This window comes from Homalodisca vitripennis, chromosome 3 (genome assembly GCF_021130785.1).
Source record: "Homalodisca vitripennis isolate AUS2020 chromosome 3, UT_GWSS_2.1, whole genome shotgun sequence".
Classification (NCBI taxonomy): Eukaryota; Metazoa; Arthropoda; class Insecta; order Hemiptera; family Cicadellidae; genus Homalodisca; species Homalodisca vitripennis.
Window position 1 is genome coordinate 189,071,915 of NC_060209.1, and position 21,211 is coordinate 189,093,125.

The following is a 21,211-nucleotide window of genomic DNA, read 5'->3' on the forward strand; positions in this document are numbered from 1 at the left end:
GATGTTAGTTTGGGACCTATCTTTGGAGAGAGGCTTGATAATTCCCAAGTTCAGACATTTAAAAATATTCTGCGGTGTTTTCCCGAAACTGTGACCAAACAGCTGGGTAAAACTAACCTTTTGACTTATTCTATCACTGTCAAGTCAGACAAGCCGTTCAGGTGCCGTCCGTATCATTATGCTCCCCCGAAAATGGCTTTAATTCGTGAGCATATCCAAGGCCTTCTGGAGAAAGGCGTTATTAGACCTTCAACTTCCCCTTACTCCAGTCCAGCATTTTTAGTACCTAAAAAGGGAGGTTCTTCACGCCTGGTGGTTGACTTCCGCGCCTTAAACAATGTCTTGGAGCTCGATTCAACTCCGATGCCTACGGTAGAGTCTTCTTTTCAATTTCTAGGCAAGGCTAAGATCTTTTTCTATGTTAGACTTGGTGTCCGCTTACAACCAGATACCACTTGATGAGGCTTCCAAGAAGTACACTTCATTTGTCACAAGCACTGGCCAATGGGAATACAATTACCTCCCTTTTGGTCTAGCTAGTGGTAGCATGATACTGACTCAGTTGATAAATAAAATCTTTGTGATGTGAAATTTGATTTTCTTGTTCTGCTATTTCGACGACCTTGTTATTTTTTCTGAAAATCTGGAAGATCACCAAAGACATCTCGATTTAGTCCTTGACCGACTTAGTAGGGCAGGGTTAACAGTTAACCCAGAAAAGATGGTCATTGCCTCTCATAAAATAGAATTTCTAGGCCACGTCTTCGAAGATGGGAAAGTTACCATCAACCCAAATAGAACTCGCCCTATCGACAACTACCCTCAACCCAAAAATACTAAGCAGGTTAGCAGGTTTCTTGGAATGTGTGCCTTTTTATTCTAAATTTATTCCCAATTTCGCGTCAATCTGTGAGCCGTTGAATAGGTTAAAGAGAAAGGATGTAAATTTCATATGGGGTGAGGAGCAACAGAATGCTTTTCACAAACTTAAACGGTCTTTAGTCTCTGCTCCGGTCCTACGCTTACCAAATTTTGATGCCCCGTTTATTCTGTCAACTGATGCTTCAGGTACTGCTGTAGTGCAGTGCTGTCTCAGGAAATCCAGGGCCAAATATACCCTATAGCTTTTGCGAGCCGTCCTTTAAATGTACACGAGAGGAACTATTCAACTTTCCATTTAGAAGCTTTGGCAGTAGTCTATGCCTTTACAAAATTTAGACAATATTTAGAGCATCGTTCCTTCACGCTTGAGACTGACAATTCCTCACTCTCATGGTTACTTAACAATCCTCGCCAGGTAGGAAAAAATAGCACGTTGGACCACTCTCATCAATGCCTTTCAATTTACTGTCAAGCATGTTAGGGGCAAAGACAATGTTGTGGTGGCCGACTGCTGCCTCTCGCGTTTATTTGAGCCCCAAACCGATTCATCACAGAGTTCTACTATTCAAAATAAAAACCGACCACACACAGGCTTTTTATTCTTTTTTCTGTACCGGAAGCCTTCAAAGACATCAAAGGCCACCAAGAGCAAGATGCTCAAATTCGCAATATTGTGAAATCTTTGAAGGGTACTAATCCCAATCAAAATTATTCTGTAATTCAAGGCATTTTAGTTCACCAATTGCCTAATCAATCCAAACCTAGAGTAGTGGTACCTAGCAAACTCTACGACCTATTGTTTAAAGTTTACCATGAGTCACCTCTCGGAGCTCATCTGGGATTCAAGAAAACTTGGGATCGGATTAGTCAAATTTTCTTTTTCTACCGACCTGAAGCAGGCTATCCAAGAGAGGGTAAAGGCTTGTCCTTTCTGTCAGAGATGCAAACAGGCTCAAAATACTAAGGTAGGCCCTTTGGCTTCTCAATTAGCAACCAGGCCTTTTCAACGGGTGTTTGTTGATTACGTGGGACCTCTTCCTAGAACAAAAAAAGGCCACAAATGGCTTCTTACAATCGTTGAACGCCTTTTCAAAATATACTGTGATTTTGCCTGCTAAAAATGCTACCGCTCCTACTACGGTGAATCTTTTGCATAAGGGCTTGTTCGCGTATTTTGGCTTCCCCTCACAACTCGTCACCGACCGTGGTGGTTGTTTCAAATCCAGACAGTTCGATAACATGTGTCTGGAACTTGGTATCAAACACGTTATGACCTCGCCATATTATCCGAAGCCGTCAATTGCTGAAAGAGTTAATAAAAACCTCGGCGTTGCCTTGAGAATTTTCCATTCTCAAAATCATACTGACTGGGACACTAATCTCCATTTATTCCAAGTCGCTTTTAATTCGGCTAAAGCATGAGTCAATTTGGCACCTCTCCTGCTGAAATTTTCCTTGGCTACAAAATTACTTCTCCCCTGGAAAAACAATTGGAATTTTGGATGATCTCCTCCAAACACAAGATTCCAGAGACATGCAGAGGAGATGGTCTCAGGCCTTGGATCGGTTGGAGGTTGCACATCCGAAAAGTTGCTCGGCAGTACAACCAAGGTCGTTTACCAGTTAATTTTCGTATCGGTGATTTGGCAATGTTTCGACGAGTAAATTTGAGTAATGCGGCTAATCAAATTTCAGCCAAACTGCAACCTCTGTGGTCACGCCCTCTGGTTATTCATGATTTTACCTCTCCAGTCACCGTGACTTTGAGGTGTCCCAAGTCAGGGAAACTTATTAGGTCGGGCCCATGTTTTCCCACCTAAAGAAATATTTTGGGCCTATCTAAGAACCAAAGCACCGCTGCCGGGACGTTTATAGGGATGGTTTAGGGCATAAGTGATTTTAGTTTAGTTTTTTTCCCTCCTCCTTCTTCTTCTTCTTCTCTTCCTTACACCACATTAACACTCTGATACTTTTACTCCCTCTTCTTTTACAGTACATATACACGGGGGGTTCAGGATTAGCATTGGCTGTTTAGAGAATTTTTTTTTTGCTTCGGCAATTTTTTCTAGGCTGTACATTGGGAGTGAATTTTTATGTTTATTTATTTTTAACATTCCCTAATGCAGTCGCGCAGCCTGCTATCCTTGGTTCGGCCAACCCATTACATTTTACAACACAAGCTTACTTTTTCTTTCCCTTTTTCCTTTTCTTTGTCTTTCTCTTGCTTAGTAGGGTCAGTCTTTTGGCAGTAGGTGGAATTCTTTGTTATTCAGCTAAGTTAGCAGCGATGGATAGGTTTTAGTTTTTATTGTTGAAAATATTGTTGAAGATTGTAGTTTGTCTATATATTTTTTTGTAGTTAGTTGTTTGTTGTTATCTCTTTGTGTCTTTAAGACTTTATAATTTTGTCTCTGAAGCTGCTAAATGTTCCAGCAGCTATCTTATTTATTTGCTGTTTAAGTGTTTATATTGGAAGTGTTTTTTTTTTTTACTGTTGTTACTGTTATCCTTTGAAGGCTTTTTTATTGTTATTGTTTTAGAGGTTTATTGATTGTTAACCTAATTTTGTTGGGTTTTGGCCCAGTTAGTTTTTTTTGGGTCTCTTTTCCGTAGGTTTCAGGGTTTTTTTTTTGCCTTTCCTGGCCAACACTTAGAAACTAGTTGTTTTTTTTGTTTTTAAAGTTCCTAATTAAACCACTTTACCACGACCAAATGATTTCCTTACTCCGTTAAGCTCTTCCCGTAGCTCTACAGTTTTTCTTTCACGCCTTTTAAGAGCCTGAATTTATTTGCTCCAAGTCTCTAAATTTAAAAAACTAGTATGGAAAAATAAAACTTTATTTTGTCTTTTCCCACTGGCCACCAATTTTTTTTTTCTCAGCCGTCCCGTAGGGGGAGGAGAGTACTGGCCCACTTTTGCTAAATTTTGCCAGTACCAGGTTTTTACCTAATTAGCCTTTACAACACGAACTTGGGTCTGTTGATATTATGATGGGTGTAATTTTCTCTTATTTTTAATTTTCGCTTTGGAATGGTCTCTTCATCCACTTCTGTTCCTCCATCTTTGAAGAAAAAAAATACAGACCTTATGTCTGGAGTAATATACTCTCCCGGTGGTCCAAGGAGTTCCGCCAGCCGTTCGGGGTTTTCCATTCGGGTGCTTAAGTGGCCCTTGGGTTCCGGGGTGGAGATTACCCGGATGGTGGAGACTTTAGGAAGTGCTTTGGCTAATAAGCTTTGGCTAATAAGTGTACACTTATTTAATTTCCTTCCCAACCTTACTGGAACACCCTCTTGTAGCCTTTTGACCACCAAGCGTATTAGTGATGTAGAAACAAACGAAAAAAACCCATCCTTGTGTCAACACTTCAGACCTTTATTTATTGGTAGCTACCACAGAAAGTAGTTAATTTTGTTCAAGTTTTTTTTACTACTACTAGGCTTTTCCTCAAGCCTCTTTAAACTAAAAAGATTTAATCTTGAGTAGTGTGGTCAGTCGGAATGGATTCTAGCCGTTACGCTTTTGGAGCGCCTCGCGAGCGTGCAGGATATCCATACTAGAGCTATTGCTAGCTGTTTGCTAACGACAGCAGTACCAGTTGTAGTCTCTAATCTTTCCGTCCTTGTCTTCCTACCTTATCCTTTTGAGTTTTTTTTTCTTTTCTCTCCCGGGGTAGAGGGGGAGGATGTGGCGTTTTGCCACTTTATTTTGTTGGTCTTTGGACGGACCGGGAGCTGTTTCCTTACAGCTGGTCGAGCCATCTGTTTTAACCAGATGGTTGTTCTCTTTCTAGATGTTTCTGTGGCTTTCTGGCTTTTTGATTGGTTCTAGTATTTTCAGGTTTTCTAGATATCGGGAATTAGGTTTCTTGTGGTCTTCTTCTTCTGACTTCCATAGGGCAAGGACGTCTTGGAGTTTTCTGTGGTCGGAGTTACAAAATCAAAGCTGGCTGCCCGCTCCCTCTACGAACCGGCACGGTGATTTGGTGTTAATATCGTATGCCTACCTTCCAATCAACGTTTCACGACCTCGTTTAATATTTAGGACCCAGTCTTTCCAAATTCAGTTTTCGAATATCGTCGCACATTTTACATTGGTTATTAAGATCAGAGAAGTCATTGATGATATTGGCATATCAATTGCCTTATTTTGTGAATTTTTTAAACATTTTTGGGCATAAAACGTGTGGCATCAAAATTTTTTCCAAAATTGTACTAAATGAAGTCAACGACAATACAGAATTACTGTAACGTGTTATAATAGGTGACAAAACATGGGTTTATGGAAATGAGGTCGAAACTAAGGCTCAATTATTCCATTTGAGGCATTCTGGATCGCTAAGAACGAAAAATGATTGACAAGTGCATTTGAACGTCAGGTTATGCTCACGCTGTTCTTAGATTTTAATAGCATAGTGCATCATGAATTCTTACCATAAAGTCAAACGGTCAATAAGGAGTATTATCTGCAAGTTAAATGCTATTTGCAATGGAGTAATCTGAATAAAACCTGAATTTGTGGGAAAACTATTCGTGGCTTTTGCATGACAGTGCACCTGCTCACACTTCATTGCTTGTTCGTGAATTTTTGGCCAAAAACAGTACTGTAATGATGCCTCTATATTCTCCAGACATGATCTATGTAACTTTTTTATTGCAAAAAATAAAGAGAACCTTAAAGGGCTGTTGTTTTACAAGCATATATGACATTAAAACGTGTGGCATCAAAATTTTTTCCAAAATTGTACTAAATGAAGTCAACGACAATACAGAATTACTGTAACGTGTTATAATAGGTGACAAAACATGGGTTTATGGAAATGAGGTCGAAACTAAGGCTCAATTATTCCTTATCATAATAATTTTTATCTATTCCGTATCAATTTACACTTTTAAACACATTACCGATTTTCCTACCCACAATCATATATATCCCACCAGAAATAAAAATAGTTTAACAGTACCCAAAAAAGTTTAACCACCATAGTAACAATATGTTCCGCAAATCAATAGAATATTTAGGACCTACAATTTATAACAGATTGCCAGATTATTTAAAAGCCAGCACTTCACTTGCATCTTTTAAAAACAAACTAAAAGACTTTCTTGTGAAAAACTGTTTTTACTCACTCTCTGAATTTTTGTGCCCCACCCAACCTTACAAGTAAAACTATCATTAGTACTGTTTTTCAATATATTTTTAATTTGTAGTTTTACCAGATATAGTAATATTTTTAGTATTTAGTTATTTTATACATATTGACAATTCTCGATACATGTTAATGTTAATGAGAAATAAATGATTTTGATTTGATTTGATTTGATTTGATTAAAAGTGCATCGTTGAAAGAGCTAAAGGCCGCAAAGATCAAGTTTGAGAAGTGTTTCGAGGATTTGAAGAAGTGCTGGTACAAGTGCATAATATCTAATGGGGACCATTTTGAAGATAAAACATTAATGTAGACAAATCACAATGTATACAAATAATATTTCTTTTTAAAATGGAAATTTCCATTACTTTTTGAACATACATTGTATATTGCATCGTCTTAAACGTAATACAGGCATTACTAATTTTTAAATTTCTAAATATTACATTATAGAATAATATTAGTGTTATTATGTCTTAAATTTATCAAATTTATATATTTTTCATTATACTATTGCTTGAATTTTACTGTAAATTTATTCTGCTTGTTTACTGCACAATTTAATTCCTTAATAGTGTAAATGTTTTCATATTGACATGTTCTGTATGTGTTGTCAATGTTTGTATGATGGCATAGATTATATTTATTTTATGATGTATAAAATGTTTGTTTTTACATAAATTATGATTTCCTTTTAATAGATTGAGGAAAGTGTCAATATTTTGTTATTTTTAAAAAGAGGCTTCTAAGTAAAGATGAGGTGAATGTTGATGTTAAAGTAGATAAACAAATAATAATGATAATGGCAATCATGATTAATTCCCTCCCTAAACTCTAAACAATAAAACAAATTATATACTAGGGAAATGACTACCCAAATTACTAGTAGTATGGTCAGTGTTCTGTACAGTAACAAAAAAGTAATACAACCCTGGAAGCATCTATAAGAAATTCTAAAGTGTGTGCTGATTCTTTTATATCTTACAGAGTCCTTTTGTAAATGTAAAAAATCTTATATTTTGTATATATTTAAAGTGTTGGTATTAACTTCACATTATAGGGTTAATAGAATGTTCACACTGATGATGGTTTAATACCGAAACACGTGTCTGGAAATAAAATAATTTTTAAAAGGGTCCTAGTTGACTATTCATATTCTAATCTAAAGTGTGATATATCATTTTTCTTGTTAAGACTCAAAGAATAAATCTTTAATATTTTGAAGTAAAAAATGTATTTTTACAGCATATATGGTATTTATTATTTGACATGTCTCACATCAGATTCCATTAGAATGTCACTAATATCACTTTATTTACAAGGATCACCCGTTCTGAAGCATTATAATCAACATTGTAACTTGCTCAATTCGAATAGAAAACTTCCAAACAAAGAACAAAATAATTTGTCTATAAACAACAACCTCCGCTGCACAGATCTTACAACAAAATCACACCTGAGAAAACCACACAGGTTGGCAACTTGAAACAGGATAAAAGAAAATCAAAGACTACTAAACATTATCAACAACTCATAGGCTTTTGATTGTTGTATAAATAAATTGATGTTTGAGTGGTAATTATGCTTTCACCAGTAAAATACTAATTGACACTTCCGGTGCTGATCGATCACACTGTGGAAGTTATGCGATCAACACCAAATGGATCGGTCACCATTTCCAGAGTTAATTTTAAGTTTAGATCAAAATATAATGAATACATTTTTGGTAATATTTACCAAATATAAATAATAACCCACTTGAACAATCAATCAACCCTAATAACAATAATAATAATAATCCCATTGTCTCTCATGATATAACCATAAATAAAAAACAAAAAGGCAGTAAGACTCACCAAGAAATTAAATTAAATACCTCCAAACATATGATTGAAACGTATTAATTGTACCAAAAGATGGAAATATGTACGTTTTTATAGTTTAATTGATTACTGCACTATAATGAAATCTTTGAATATTTTTCAGTTTCTTACAGTGCACATTGATATAGTTTGGTTATTAAATATGTAATATAAAAATTAAATTTGTCTAAACTCAGTTAATAAGGTAGCAATTTACACTTCAGAATTATTACAGCTCAACAAAATTTGTACAAAAAGATTAATTTTCACTAAGTTCATTAATTCAGTGTAACAAGTCCTTTTTATGAAAGCAATATGAACTTTGATTGAGAGGATATAATTGTGATGCAAGTTCAAATTATTAATTTTGTCACTTGAATTTTGTTATTTGGGAGAATAAATTTAACTAGTGTATTTTCACTCAAATTTATTTTAAATGGTCTTTTATATAAGTTTACATGTTTAAAAATTATAAAAAAATCTCCTTATTTTAGTTTCAAAATGTATTAACAATATTTGTAATAAGTGATTATCACATATGTAACTCACAAACCTGGAAATGTTCTGACGGCACTTCACTTAATACTCCAGGCTCATCATTTCTCTCCCTCGACTCTGTGAACCAATCAGACGCAATATTACCTTATATGGGTGCCCATCTGCTCAAATCCAGCTGACTCATCCGCCTAATAACGCAGTTTATTCATGTTTAAATATCTTTTGTTTTTAAACTTTTTGCATATTTTTACCACCATTTTTATTTAATTTACTGTTTGAATAATTGATTATTATTTTTTAATTTTCTATAAAAATCAATATCAATATATTTATTGGTTTTTTTATTTGTTACAACATGATAATAAGTCTAACCAATCCCTTTGTAAAAATTGGCATTTATTTACCTTACATATGTAACATATTTGTAATAAATGTGTGTTTTTTAATTACATTTAGCATATTTAAATGTTTTCCTGGTAGCTTGTATTTTTGAACTTGTTTTATATTATTTTCTGTCTTGCTCATGTTGTGTGGGAATTAGTTGCAGTCATCGTCATGATAATTGCCTGCATCGCAACTCTACTTGGGTGGCTCTTCCTCCGCAACTACCTCCAACACAAGGAAAAGTTGCGGAAATCATCGATTGCCTCTTACAAGTAAGTGTGATTAGATGAATAGTCGTTTGGCCCAAGAAATTTTGTTAAACATATTTTCAAACGTTTCCAAGATAAAAAAAGTACAAAATGTTTCTATACAAGATGTGACATTGTGTATTCAAATATCCAGGTTATCTACATATAATCTGGTGAGTATATTCTATTAATTAGAAACTCAGTGCTGTGTAGTTTCATAGATGTTTCAAAAATAAATATAAACACAATCTTTTTGCAGCTTTATCTTGTATATCCTTTGTTTAAAAAAATTACTAATAAAATAAATAAATAATGAACGAATAAAGAAAAAAATGGTTTGTTCTAAAATACATATAAAAAAACACTTTCACAATTTCTCAAATGCAATATAGAAGAGATAAGAAATATGTTAGGCTGTGATTCTTACACACATGATGCAAGAGTTGGTTGCGGTTGAAATTAAAGTTTTTTCTTGATTTTGACCTTTGACCAAGGTTGTAAATTTTGACCCTATAAGAACAATGTTAAACTTCAAAAATTCTTACACCTTAATTATTGGTCATACATTTATGGGAGATGTCTGATTTTAAAAATATAATAAATATGCATCCAAACACTTTTTAGTTTTTATTTGTAAAATGTATATGTTTTAATGTTCAAACAATTAAGTACAAAACAGTTTGAGTTTTTTTCTGGATAGCTAATATAAATATTTAAAAAGCTTTTAGATTGATACTAATAGTATTTTTATAATGATAATATATCCTTCATAATTCTAAGATTAAAAATAAAGGCATAAAGTGTTTGTGGTTTTACATTGTTCTCATGGGAGAATCAAGATGGCTGCAATTACTGATTGCTCTTAATTTATTATATTTTATAATATAACCAGGACAACCATATCCTGTTTTTATACAGGGTAATTCATGAAGATATACAGAAATTAGACACTGGTTTTTGAAAACATACTTAAATTATAGCTCAGGGACTTGTTTTATTCAATTTACTAGGTCAAAAACCCAATAAATAGTTCAATTCGCCCTTTAATCTACTTTACCAGAATTTCAAGAGGACCTCGTTTTACATGGTGAACTGAAATCCGGGCGTAATCTTCGCTAGCCATAACTCACTAACAAAGCATTTCCGGACCCTATTTTATATAAACTTTTTCATTATTTTTTACATGTAGAATGAACTCCCACAGTTTCTGCATATCTTTGTGAATCATCCTGAATATAACTTAAATTTTCTGATGAATATCATTTGCTGAAACGTTGTGTATAAATAAAAAATTAATTGACCTACCAATTACACTTTCAGCAGTACTCTATGATTTGCAATACTTAGCGTGATTGGCAATACTATTTGCTTTTTCGAATTGGTATTATTTGCTGTCATAGCACAGTATTTTCGCAGTATAATTCTCGTATAGATGCGAGGACTTATAACACCAAAGGCATTGTACACGACTATGTTATACACCATAATATGGTAGTTGTATAAATTAATATAAAATTTTAAAGTTCATCTATCAATTTCATCATTATTATAAGAGTTGGCAGAAGTGAAACAACCTTAAATTCTCTCCCCTCCCCCCCCCCCAACCCATAAGAACAATGTTAAATTTATGCACATCGTTTAAATGATGAATTACAAAAAAGTGTGAAATTTCTTTATGAAGACCCAATAAAAATAACGAATAAACTGAAAAAGTATTTTGATGGGTTTTAAATCTCCCATCGGTATAACGACTAAAAATTAAGGTTTTAAAAGTTCACTAGGTTTTAAATTCTTATTATGGGGCTTAAAATGGTTGCCACAAAGCTGGCTCTTAAGTACTGTAAACTAGCCAGTAGTTCAAGAAATATTCTTCCTGGCTTATTGTAAGTATTGTAAGCTTCTCTCAAAAGTTATATTCTCTGTTTTCCTTTCATCTCGTATTTCCATCACCACTTCCTTTACTATTTTCACAGTATCTGTGTGCCTAGATATTCTCTATAGTTTGTTGTGTGTAATATCAGTTGGAATTATTGTTTGTAATATTAATTAATTTAATGTACATTATTGATGGTGTGTGATTGTAATTTATAACAGAATTGTCAATGTAGTTTCTCAATTGTTGTGTTAAATAAACACTGAAAGGACAGGTATGTGCTCTCTTTTTCGGGTTAACAACTCTGAAACATGATGTTAAGTGTGAATAAGAGTTTAAGAAATCTAGAATTTACTCAGATACTGATGATCGATTCTGTTGGTACTCAGGATACCAACAATGTTCAGATACTGATGGTACTTCGATACAGACAGTATTCAGATACCAATAGTACTCATAAACTGATGATACTCAGATACTGATGTTATTTATATACTGATTATACTAAGATACAGACAGTATTCAGATACTGATGGTACTTAGATACTGACAGTCATCATATACTGATGATACACAGATACTGATGATAGTCAGATACTGGCGTTACTTATTTACTGATTATACTCAGTACCAATGATACCCAAAAACTGACAGTTCTCATATACTGATGATACATGATACTCAGATACTGACGTTACTTATACTTATTATGCTCAGATACTGATGTTACTCATTTACTGACTATAATCAGTACCGATGATACCCAAAAACTGACAGTTCTCATATACCGATGATACTCAAATACAGACAGTACTCATATACTGATGATACTGATGTTACTTACACTGATTATGCTCAGATACTGATGTTACTTATATACTTATTATATTCAGAAATTGTCAGTATTCATATACCGATGATACTTAAATACTGACATTACTTATATACTGATTATACTCAGATACTGATGTTACTTATATACTTATTATATTCAGAAACTGTCAGTACTCATATACCGATGATTCTCAAATACTGACATTACTTTTATACTGATTATACTCAGATACTGATGTTACTTATATACTTATTATACAGGGTGTATATTATGTCTGGAAACACCCAAATATATCCTTTAATAATTTAAATATAAATTTGAAACCTCTTACAATCGTGATAGAGATTGGGCATCTACTTTTTGGAACAATGTTTTGTTATGTCACACCAACGGGGGACGTCCTGCCGAGGGTATCGTGAATATTCTTAATGGAAGCCTATACCTTGTGATACATCATTTTAAAGGTAATAGCTTACTGAATTGAATGCCACAAACCGCATCTCAAGGGAATTATTCTATCAGAAAATAGAGCATTTTTAGTATTGAAAATTTGCTGATGTTCAACAATGTAATTTTAACATGGTTCTTGCCACAAAATGTGTTACACTAATTTTTTTAGCATTTTTTTAAATGTTCAATTAAATAAAACAAAAAATTTCGTTTTAAGCTGGTTCTATTAGCACAAATTTGCCAGTTTTTATTACAGTACAATTATGGAAATACTTATGTTATTGATTTCTTATTACAAATAAAAAATAATGTATGCTGTTAGAAAAGTCTTACAACAAACGTTTTACCTGCATTTGGTGGCAAAGCAATTGTTCTGAAACTGTGTTCTTCTACGGTTTGACAATGAGCCAATCTTGTGTTAAAATGATTCGACAGAGTTGCCTAAACATTTCTTCAGTTATCAAAGCAATCTCCTCTATAATCCTGTTTCTTAGGTCTTCCAAATTATGAGGCTTTCTTCTATAAACATTGGATTTTAAATGACCCCATAGGAAATAATCGATTGGTGACAAATCCGGAGATCTTGGAGGCCATTCGATTTCTTCCTCTTCGGCCAATCCATTTTGAGGAAACCTTAAATCCAAATACTCTCTTACCTGTCTCCCATAATGGGGTGGAGAGCACCATCCTGCTGAAACCATACATTATCAAAGTATTCTCCTGATGCAATTTGAATAGCTGGGATTATTTCATTTTGGAGCATATTGTAGTAAAGTTCGGCATTTAAAATTTCCATTGATGAAAAAGGGTTCAAACAATTTTGTTACCTAAAATTCCACACCATACGTTCAGTTTTTGTGGTTGCTATGAATGGGACTCAGTAATCCAATGTGGGTTTTCACTAGCCCAGTAACGGCAATTGTGCCTGTTAAACATTGCCATTTAGGAAAAAAGTTTGCCCTCATCAGAAAAATAGTATGTTGGTCAGAAAATCTCTATTGTCATCACATTTGCGCATCACAAGTTTCACAAAACTCAACTCTTCTGTCGTAATCATCCTCACTTAACTGTTGGACTAAATGAACTTTAAATGGTTTGTATTTATTAATTTTCAAAATCTTACTCACAGACATAGGGTGCATATCATGTTGCTGTGCAGCTTTTCTGAGCGGATGTATGTGGGTCTTCAATAAATGTTTGCAAAACATCTAGTGCATGTTCTTCATCTGTTGCAGATTGTATCCTACCCGACTTTGGCCGATTACGTACACTCCCTGTCATTTCAAAACGCTCAATAGTTTTTGATATTGTTTGAAAACACTTATGGGATTCCTTTCTGGGAAAGTGTCATTAAACAAATTACAAACTTCCCGATAAGATCTTTGACGATCGCCATATCCTCGCATCATCAACAGAGTAATTCGTTCTCTTTCAGACAATTCCATTAAAATGCCAAATAAAAAACTGAAACTACTGTAATTAGATAACTTGTTGACAGCAATGCTTCAGAGGACACTGATTAATCGACAGGAATGATATGACCTTTGTCCATTTGTAATTCCCAAGCTTAGACCTGTCTAGTGAAAGCTCCATGCTCAACAAACTGAAACCTGTAGACCAGATGATTAATAACACAATAATGTTTCTCATAGGCTAGTGACCTTTGTCTCTTTAAACCTTCCTGCTGACTGGAAAACACCAAGTACAGATTCATAAGTAATCAGAAGAAAGTGACTCATAAGTTTTATTCATTGTAATAAAAACTGGTAAATTTGTAACTAATGAAACCAGCTTAAAAATAAATTGTTTATTTTATTTTAATTGAACATTTAAAAATGCTAAAAAAAATTAGTGTAACACATTTTGTGGCAAGAACCATGTTTAAAATTACATTGTTGAACATCCAGTAAATTTTCAATACTAAAAATGCTCTATTTTCTGATAGAATAATTTCCTTTGAGATGCGGTTTGTGGCATTCAATTCAGTAAGCTATTACCTTTAAAATTATGTATCACAAGGTATAGGCTTCCATTAAGAATATTCACGATACCCTCGGCAGGACGTCCCCGTTGGTGTGACATAACAAAACATTGTTCCAAAAAGTAGATACCCAATCTCTATCACGATTGTAAGAGGTTTCAAATTTATATTTAAATTATTAAAGGATATATTTGGGTGTTTCCAGACATAATATACACCCTGTATTCAGAAACTGTCAGTACTCATATACCGATGATTCTCAAATACTTACATTACTTATATACTGATTATACTCAGATACTGATGTTACTTATATACTTATTATATTCAGAAACTGTCAGTACTCATATACCGATGATTCTCAAATACTGACATTACTTTTATTCTGATTATACTCAGATACTGATGTTACTTATATACTGTTTATACTTAGATACCGATGGTACATGTGTCTTGGTTTTAGGATTTTACACCTGAAGAAGGGGGTAAATACTAATATTAATATTTTGTAAATACCAGTGGTATTTTTTCTGTATTTACATACACATTTTTTCAAACTTCATTGGTACTGATTTTTTTTAGGTAAACCGGAGATAAGTCTCAGATATTAGAAAGAGATCAGTGTCTTACCCTTACCAAATTGTAAGGTTACTCAATGTTTGCTCAACGCTAAAGTAGAACACAGATCCAATTTTTGGAATATTCCATGCTCTGGTAAAATGAGCATGAAGTATTCCATCTATGCCCTACTCCCAAGTGTTTATGTGAAGAAGCATGAACCTTCCAAATACCATTAATAAGCCTGCTCTTCCTATTATATCCAATCTCTCTTCTAGGTACAAGTAGAGACCAAAGTATTTTTTAAATATACAAGGGCTGTTCAAAAAGTAAGTTGCCTAGAAATTTGATTTCCAAACTATTATTATAATAAAAATTTGTAAAAGTTACATGTATTTTTTTTTAATAATTAAAGTAACTTACTTTTTCAGAGGACTCACATAACTTTAAAAAACATGATTGCACGAAAACAAACACTTTTTCCACTGTATGCTTTATATAGGGATAAATTTACAAAAAGAATAGTATTATATAGCAAGTAGAAGTCATATCTTTAGATTTTGCATTAACATTGAAATTATACTGATTTTCAGATCAACAGCGATGACTGTACAAGAGTCAATCGAATAACAGGTAGTCAATTTCTGGTTCAGGGTGGCTTGTCTTGCTGCATTCCGAGTTAATACTAACATTATCCACCCAGTGTTTTTCTCAACTAACTTAGATTATAAATTTATATAGGTATAATCTGCTTGTCAACGTCTTATATTTCTCTTGACTATACTTACAGGCAGTATCAGTATGTGGCGTTCACGTTATGTGTCACTTGATTCAGAATTTAAGGTGGTGGTTGGTTTTAGTAAACTGAAGAGATCATAAATAATATTTTATTTTGTCATAATAAACCTCTAATTTTCCCTTCTTATAATTAAAAAAAGTGTATGTCTTCACTTGTTTGTAATAATGCCAGTGCTTCTTGAAAATGTGCTATTTGAGATGCTGTAAAAAGCAAGAGTTTATAAACATTTCCTCTGAGTCTATCAAATCATAGGTCTGTTCAGGGGAATTTTTAGTTGTTCTCTTGGAGAAACTTTCTATGAAAACAACGAGAACAATTTATGAAAGTGAAGCCTCTCAGACAAAACAAAATTTTCATTTTGACTGTCTGTAGCTACTAAATTGTGTGTTCCAAAGTTTGTCAACCTGATTGGGTTACATCGTAAATGTTTCCACAGTCATATTCATTTCTCTGACCCATTTTTGAATCTGAACTTTCACTCGTGCATTAAAGACGAATATGGCAGTAAAAGTACACAACCAACTTGTTTCTTGTCATAAAACATATATTTCTCTAAGAGGTGATGATTATATAATCGTAAAGACCTTATAATTATGAACTGAAGTGCAAAGGTTAACTACAGAACTATAAATTTTGTGTGGTTGTTTGTAAGGAATGAATAATGGGTAGCAAACAAGCATTCATTGTGGCAGAAGCAAACTTCTACAATATTGTCCTACTTACGTTTATAAAACATCACTCGTAGTTCAGGAGCACATTTGTATGGAATTTCATGAATTTTTCAGAATTTTAGAATTTTATCAAGCAAAATTTTCATGATTAAGAGAGTTTGAGCGTAAATGGTATCAGCCCATCAAAGTCTGCTCCTCTTCTTGGTGTTATTTTGGATGATAAACTCAAATGGTCTATACATATTGATACCCTGTGCCCAAACTGTCTTCAATTATTTTCGCTCTTTGAATGTTAATGCCTGTAGTTGGTAAAGATACTATCCTTCAAATATACTATGCTTGTGTGTACAGTAGGTTAAATATGCTATTGGATTCTGGAGATCATCTAGTGAAATTTTAATAGTATTTAGACTCCAAAAGAAGATTGTTCTTATTATGTCAGGATCTGTGTCATCGTGCTCACTGTAAACCTTTTTTCAACAACTGAATCTCCTCTCTTCCAAGTATCTACATACTTGGAGTTTTAACTTTCTTTAAAAATAACCCCCATTTTTTGCGGAAAATACCTTTAACCATCAGTTCAATACCCGCCACAAAGGTAACATGGTCTATCTAATCCATAGTTTGGCACTTGTTGAAAAGGGCATGCACTATTCAGCTCTGCGGCTCTATAACACGTTGCCTTGACACCTGAAAAACCTATCCTGCTCAAAGCATTTTGTAAAAAAAGTTAAACTAATTTTGCTGGAAAAATCTCCATATACTGTACAGTAATTCCTGTCAGATCTTACCAATATGTGAATTATACTAAGTGACCTTATTTGATTGTTATTATTTAGTATATGACTTATTTTATATTACACATTTTTCTATTACCAAAATAAATGGATTCTGATTCTGTGGATAGCCACACCCATCGGGCATTGAAGCTCAAATCAATATTATCAGCTTTATAAGCGATCAATTTTACAGACCAGTCAAGCAAAATCCCAAATTAAAGATAAGAAGAGAGAAGGATGTGGAATTAAATGTTATTAAAATTTCAAAGAAGTAGGTTGCTTTTTCCTACAAACGTACAGTAGAGTCCCGTTAATCCGACCTAATTGGGACCGAGCCCTATTCGGATTATGTGATTGTTCGGATTAGCCAGAATTACAGAAAAATACAGTTTTAAACTTGAGAATGGGACTATTTTGTTATAGAATTATCAACATTGTTTTCTGACTTTTGCATTGTATTTCTTGACAAATAAACGTGTTTGCGAATACTAAGCACATTTACGCAGACGGTGCAGCAGCGCTTAACCTTGCACTACGATACCTGGAGCAACAGGCTACTGCTACACCTGCCGATATAATGTTTATGACACGATGGCGAAACTACGCGTCATCCACTCTCTTCAATACGACAGAAGACAATAACTGAATTTATGTCTTTTAACAATTAATATTGTACTCAATCATAATATCAGTACTGTACGTCCAATTTTTGTTTGATTTCACTTCTTAATACAGTAATTTAACTCATACTTAACCTATAACTTTCAATTTGGTACTGTATTCAACTTCATTATTTATGTACTGTACCGTACACAATTTGTCTTAATAAAATACTGTATGTCTATTTAATTAAAGTTTTCTTTGTTTATGTACGAAATGATGCACCCATTTTCATTTTTTAAGTAATTAGTTCCTATAACTGTTGATTATCGTTATAAATAATTCCTCCTGGACCTGTTCAGATTATCCGACGTTCGGATTACACGTGTTCGGATTAGCGGGACTCCACTGTACATATATGAATAATTGTTGGCCCATATATACCAGCCTACACATGGCCAATTAAAATTCATCTAAAAGATCAAGCTAAAAATATAAACTTGAAAATAATAAAATCAGGACCGTTTTCACTCGTGATTAAAAGCAGTTGTGTGGTGAAATGGTATGATATGGATCATGTTTATTTCGAAGGTTCAAGTCTATATTCCCTAGACATTTTGTTAGGCAAACATTAAAATTGCATCAAATAGTTTTTTTAAGCTACAGCACATTTTTATGAAGTCTTAAAGCTCAACAATTTTTGGGAGAAGATTCCCCAGCCACTGTTTTTGGAGAGTACTTTATACCTTCCTAAACCACCCAATTTGTCGTGTCAGCCTCCTCTGAAATAGTTTTCTATGTATGTACCATGTAGATAAACCCAATACTAAAGAGTAAGACTACTATCTCTTCCTCACATATACAAAATAGTTTGCAGTGTGTAAGTGAAAAATAAGATTATTCCTCCTTGTTCTGTTTCATTATTTGAATATACGGTCCGGAATCCTGTTTTTTAATAATTTATACTAACACAATTTAACTCTCTGTTGGGTTATCTTTTAACATGCATGACATTTTAATCTTATATATTTATTATTTTTAAAACTAATCTCCATTAATTAAAGTGCCTTGCTTGCAATGACTTGAAAATAAAATAGAGTAAATTGAATTTAGGGAAGTATTGTTTTCCTCTATTTTTCTTCCGAAATTAATTGGCCTCTATAGTTTTATTTTGACAAAATAAATGGTTGTCTCCAATTTGGTTGTCTTTTAAATTGAATCTCTGTAGTTTTCCTTCAGTTCTTCTTGAATTGACATTGTTATAAATAAGGCTGTGTAAATTTTAGTATTGTTGTGGTTTTTGTTTTGTTTGTAACATGACATGTTGTAAATAGGTATTTACCTAAGATCACAATATTGACAGCTTTTTTTGTGGATAATCTGCAGCTCCAGCTTGGTGTCATTCATTGTACTACTTTATACTGGGTTAAGATGATTATTATGTAATGCATGAAAGAACTTTGCTCAAACCGAGATTAGGACCCTGGTCCTTGAAATGATATTAGATGCTAACCATTATCTACAAAGGACAACAATATTAGGGATTACTTAAGAGCAAACAAAGCATGTACTTAATCAACAACTGCAAACTTGTTACTTCGGCACTTAAATTTTTACAGGCCTATAAACAAAGAAATGCACTCTAACTATGCATGTTATTTCTTTATTATATACTTTACAATATTAATATTGGTATTACACATTTAGTTTTTTATAATTTGCAAATAAAAGTTTTCTTCTTTGGCTGTTTTCACTTTTTTAATAATTTTATGTGTAAGGTAATAATTTTCTGTTCTATAATTCAAGTTTTGGATTATTAGCTAAAATAATCGGATACTTTTTAATAATGCTTACACGTTTATTTTTAAAAGCACTAGTTTAATAATCCTTGTAATTTATTTGTTAACAATTTAATATTAAAATCCAATGGCATGCCTAAGAATTATAAAATAAAAGTGTATTAGACAGTTGTTTAGACCTATTATCCCTAAGTAATGGAATTATTTTAAACCACTGTTGAACTTGAGTATCAATTGTCTAAAATACTTTAAAAGTAAAATTATTCTAAATTTTACACTTAAATATTATGATATTAAACTGATGTTGAGCTGCTGGTCTGACTTAGGCTACCAATATTATGAATTAATTTATTTTAAAAAATCAATTGAGAAATTCTAGGTTAATAGCATTGTGCATACAGTAATTCTCTGAAATAGCTATGTGTTGCAATTTTTTTAAATGTGTAAAAATGTAAATCTTTTGGTTGAAGGCCCGTACATTTTTATTGTTAAGTTCCTAGTTTTTAATTTTTTGACAGTACTCAACCGAGTGCCGAGTACACTTCAGCTAACTGAGAAATTTTCGAATAAGTTTCGTTAACGTGCCAATTTTCTTCTCATACATATTACCACTGGAGAGTTAAGAGATGTTTGCGTGTTGTAGGATCCTGAACCAAGGTACAGACGAAGAGAGGCTCTACGAGGTCCGGGACACCCAGTCCTCAGATTGTGACGACGACTGCGACTCTCCCACATAACATTGGCTCTATTACTTCTAGCACTTTGACTAGGCTTAGGTAGCTTTATAGACAACCTGTTCGTATGTATTTGGCTGTGAACTAAAGTATATCAAGCAGGGTTTTATTTAAGTATGACAAACAATAGGAGTATATTGCTCTGTTCATGAGGCAACTGCAAGTCATAATTTATTAAAGCACTTCAAAATAATGTTTTGATTTAAAATACAGTATATATTTAACCCTTAAATCGTTGAAAACAATTTGGTCTTGGTTCAATTAGCTTTAAATTAGAAATTTTTAAAAATGTTTAAATTAAATAGAAGAAAAAGTAACAAGAAAACAAATTTTGTTTAAAAGCTCTACCGGTTTTACACATGTATATGTGGGTGCACATACGGTCATATACGCATGCTGCACCTCACATTGTATGACGAAACATCAATAAAAAAAAATCACTAGTTTTTTACAGGATGTACATATGCTATCATTATATGGTGCTATACCTTTTGTAACGTATAACGAAGGCAAATGTCCGAAATCCTGTTATTTTTTCAAACCTTCCATCATCAATAACAAACTTTAAACTAATAACTAGTTTTTAATGATTTTTCACATGACACACAATCCAATTTTCATCCCGAAGATCATAAATCAATACAGTTAAGCATCCCTACAAATTAACAACGTTTTCATGAATATTATAATGTACACAATAAACTAATAAAAAAACCAGATATTTCCCATATGCCGTGTTTAGCACTTTCAATGGTAGAGGCATATCCGGTTGCTGCGAATTAAGGGTTAAAAAGACAATAGGACATAACAAATTCTTAATAACTCGTTTTTTATTAATTTTAAACTGTTAAGGAATTGTTTTTAATTGTAGTTGCAAACATATCCAAAGTACACATAACTAAAAAAAAACAGATAATTTTATAAAACTGTCACTACAATTACTTTTCGTCTTTGTGTGTTTAGGAAGCAAACTGATTATTATTATGACTGATATAAGTTTTGTATTTAAACTAATGCCCCTGAAGAATGTCTATGATGGTAAATTTAGTGTTGGATAAAAAAGCAATAAGATTTTATTCAGCCTTCAAAACAAAGAAATATTGTAATA

At 33.1% G+C, this 21,211-nt stretch overlaps 1 protein-coding gene across 2 annotated transcripts in view; it reads left to right on the forward strand.

Moving 5' to 3' along the window:
• Window positions 1-20,654, forward strand: part of LOC124357881 (ectonucleotide pyrophosphatase/phosphodiesterase family member 5-like) — a 58,545-nt gene extending 37,891 nt beyond the window's left edge. Inside the window, exons 6-8 of one of the 2 annotated variants that reach the window (XM_046809968.1) lie at window positions 8,934-9,048; window positions 15,315-15,354; window positions 20,013-20,654. In XM_046809968.1, the coding sequence (XP_046665924.1) occupies window positions 8,934-9,048; window positions 15,315-15,351 (152 nt within the window). In that variant the 3' untranslated portion in view covers window positions 15,352-15,354; window positions 20,013-20,654. The remainder of the gene's footprint in view (window positions 1-8,933; window positions 9,049-15,314; window positions 15,355-20,012) is intronic. The other variant, XM_046809967.1, reaches the window with a different exon arrangement.
• The last annotated feature ends 557 nt before the right edge of the window (window positions 20,655-21,211 follow it).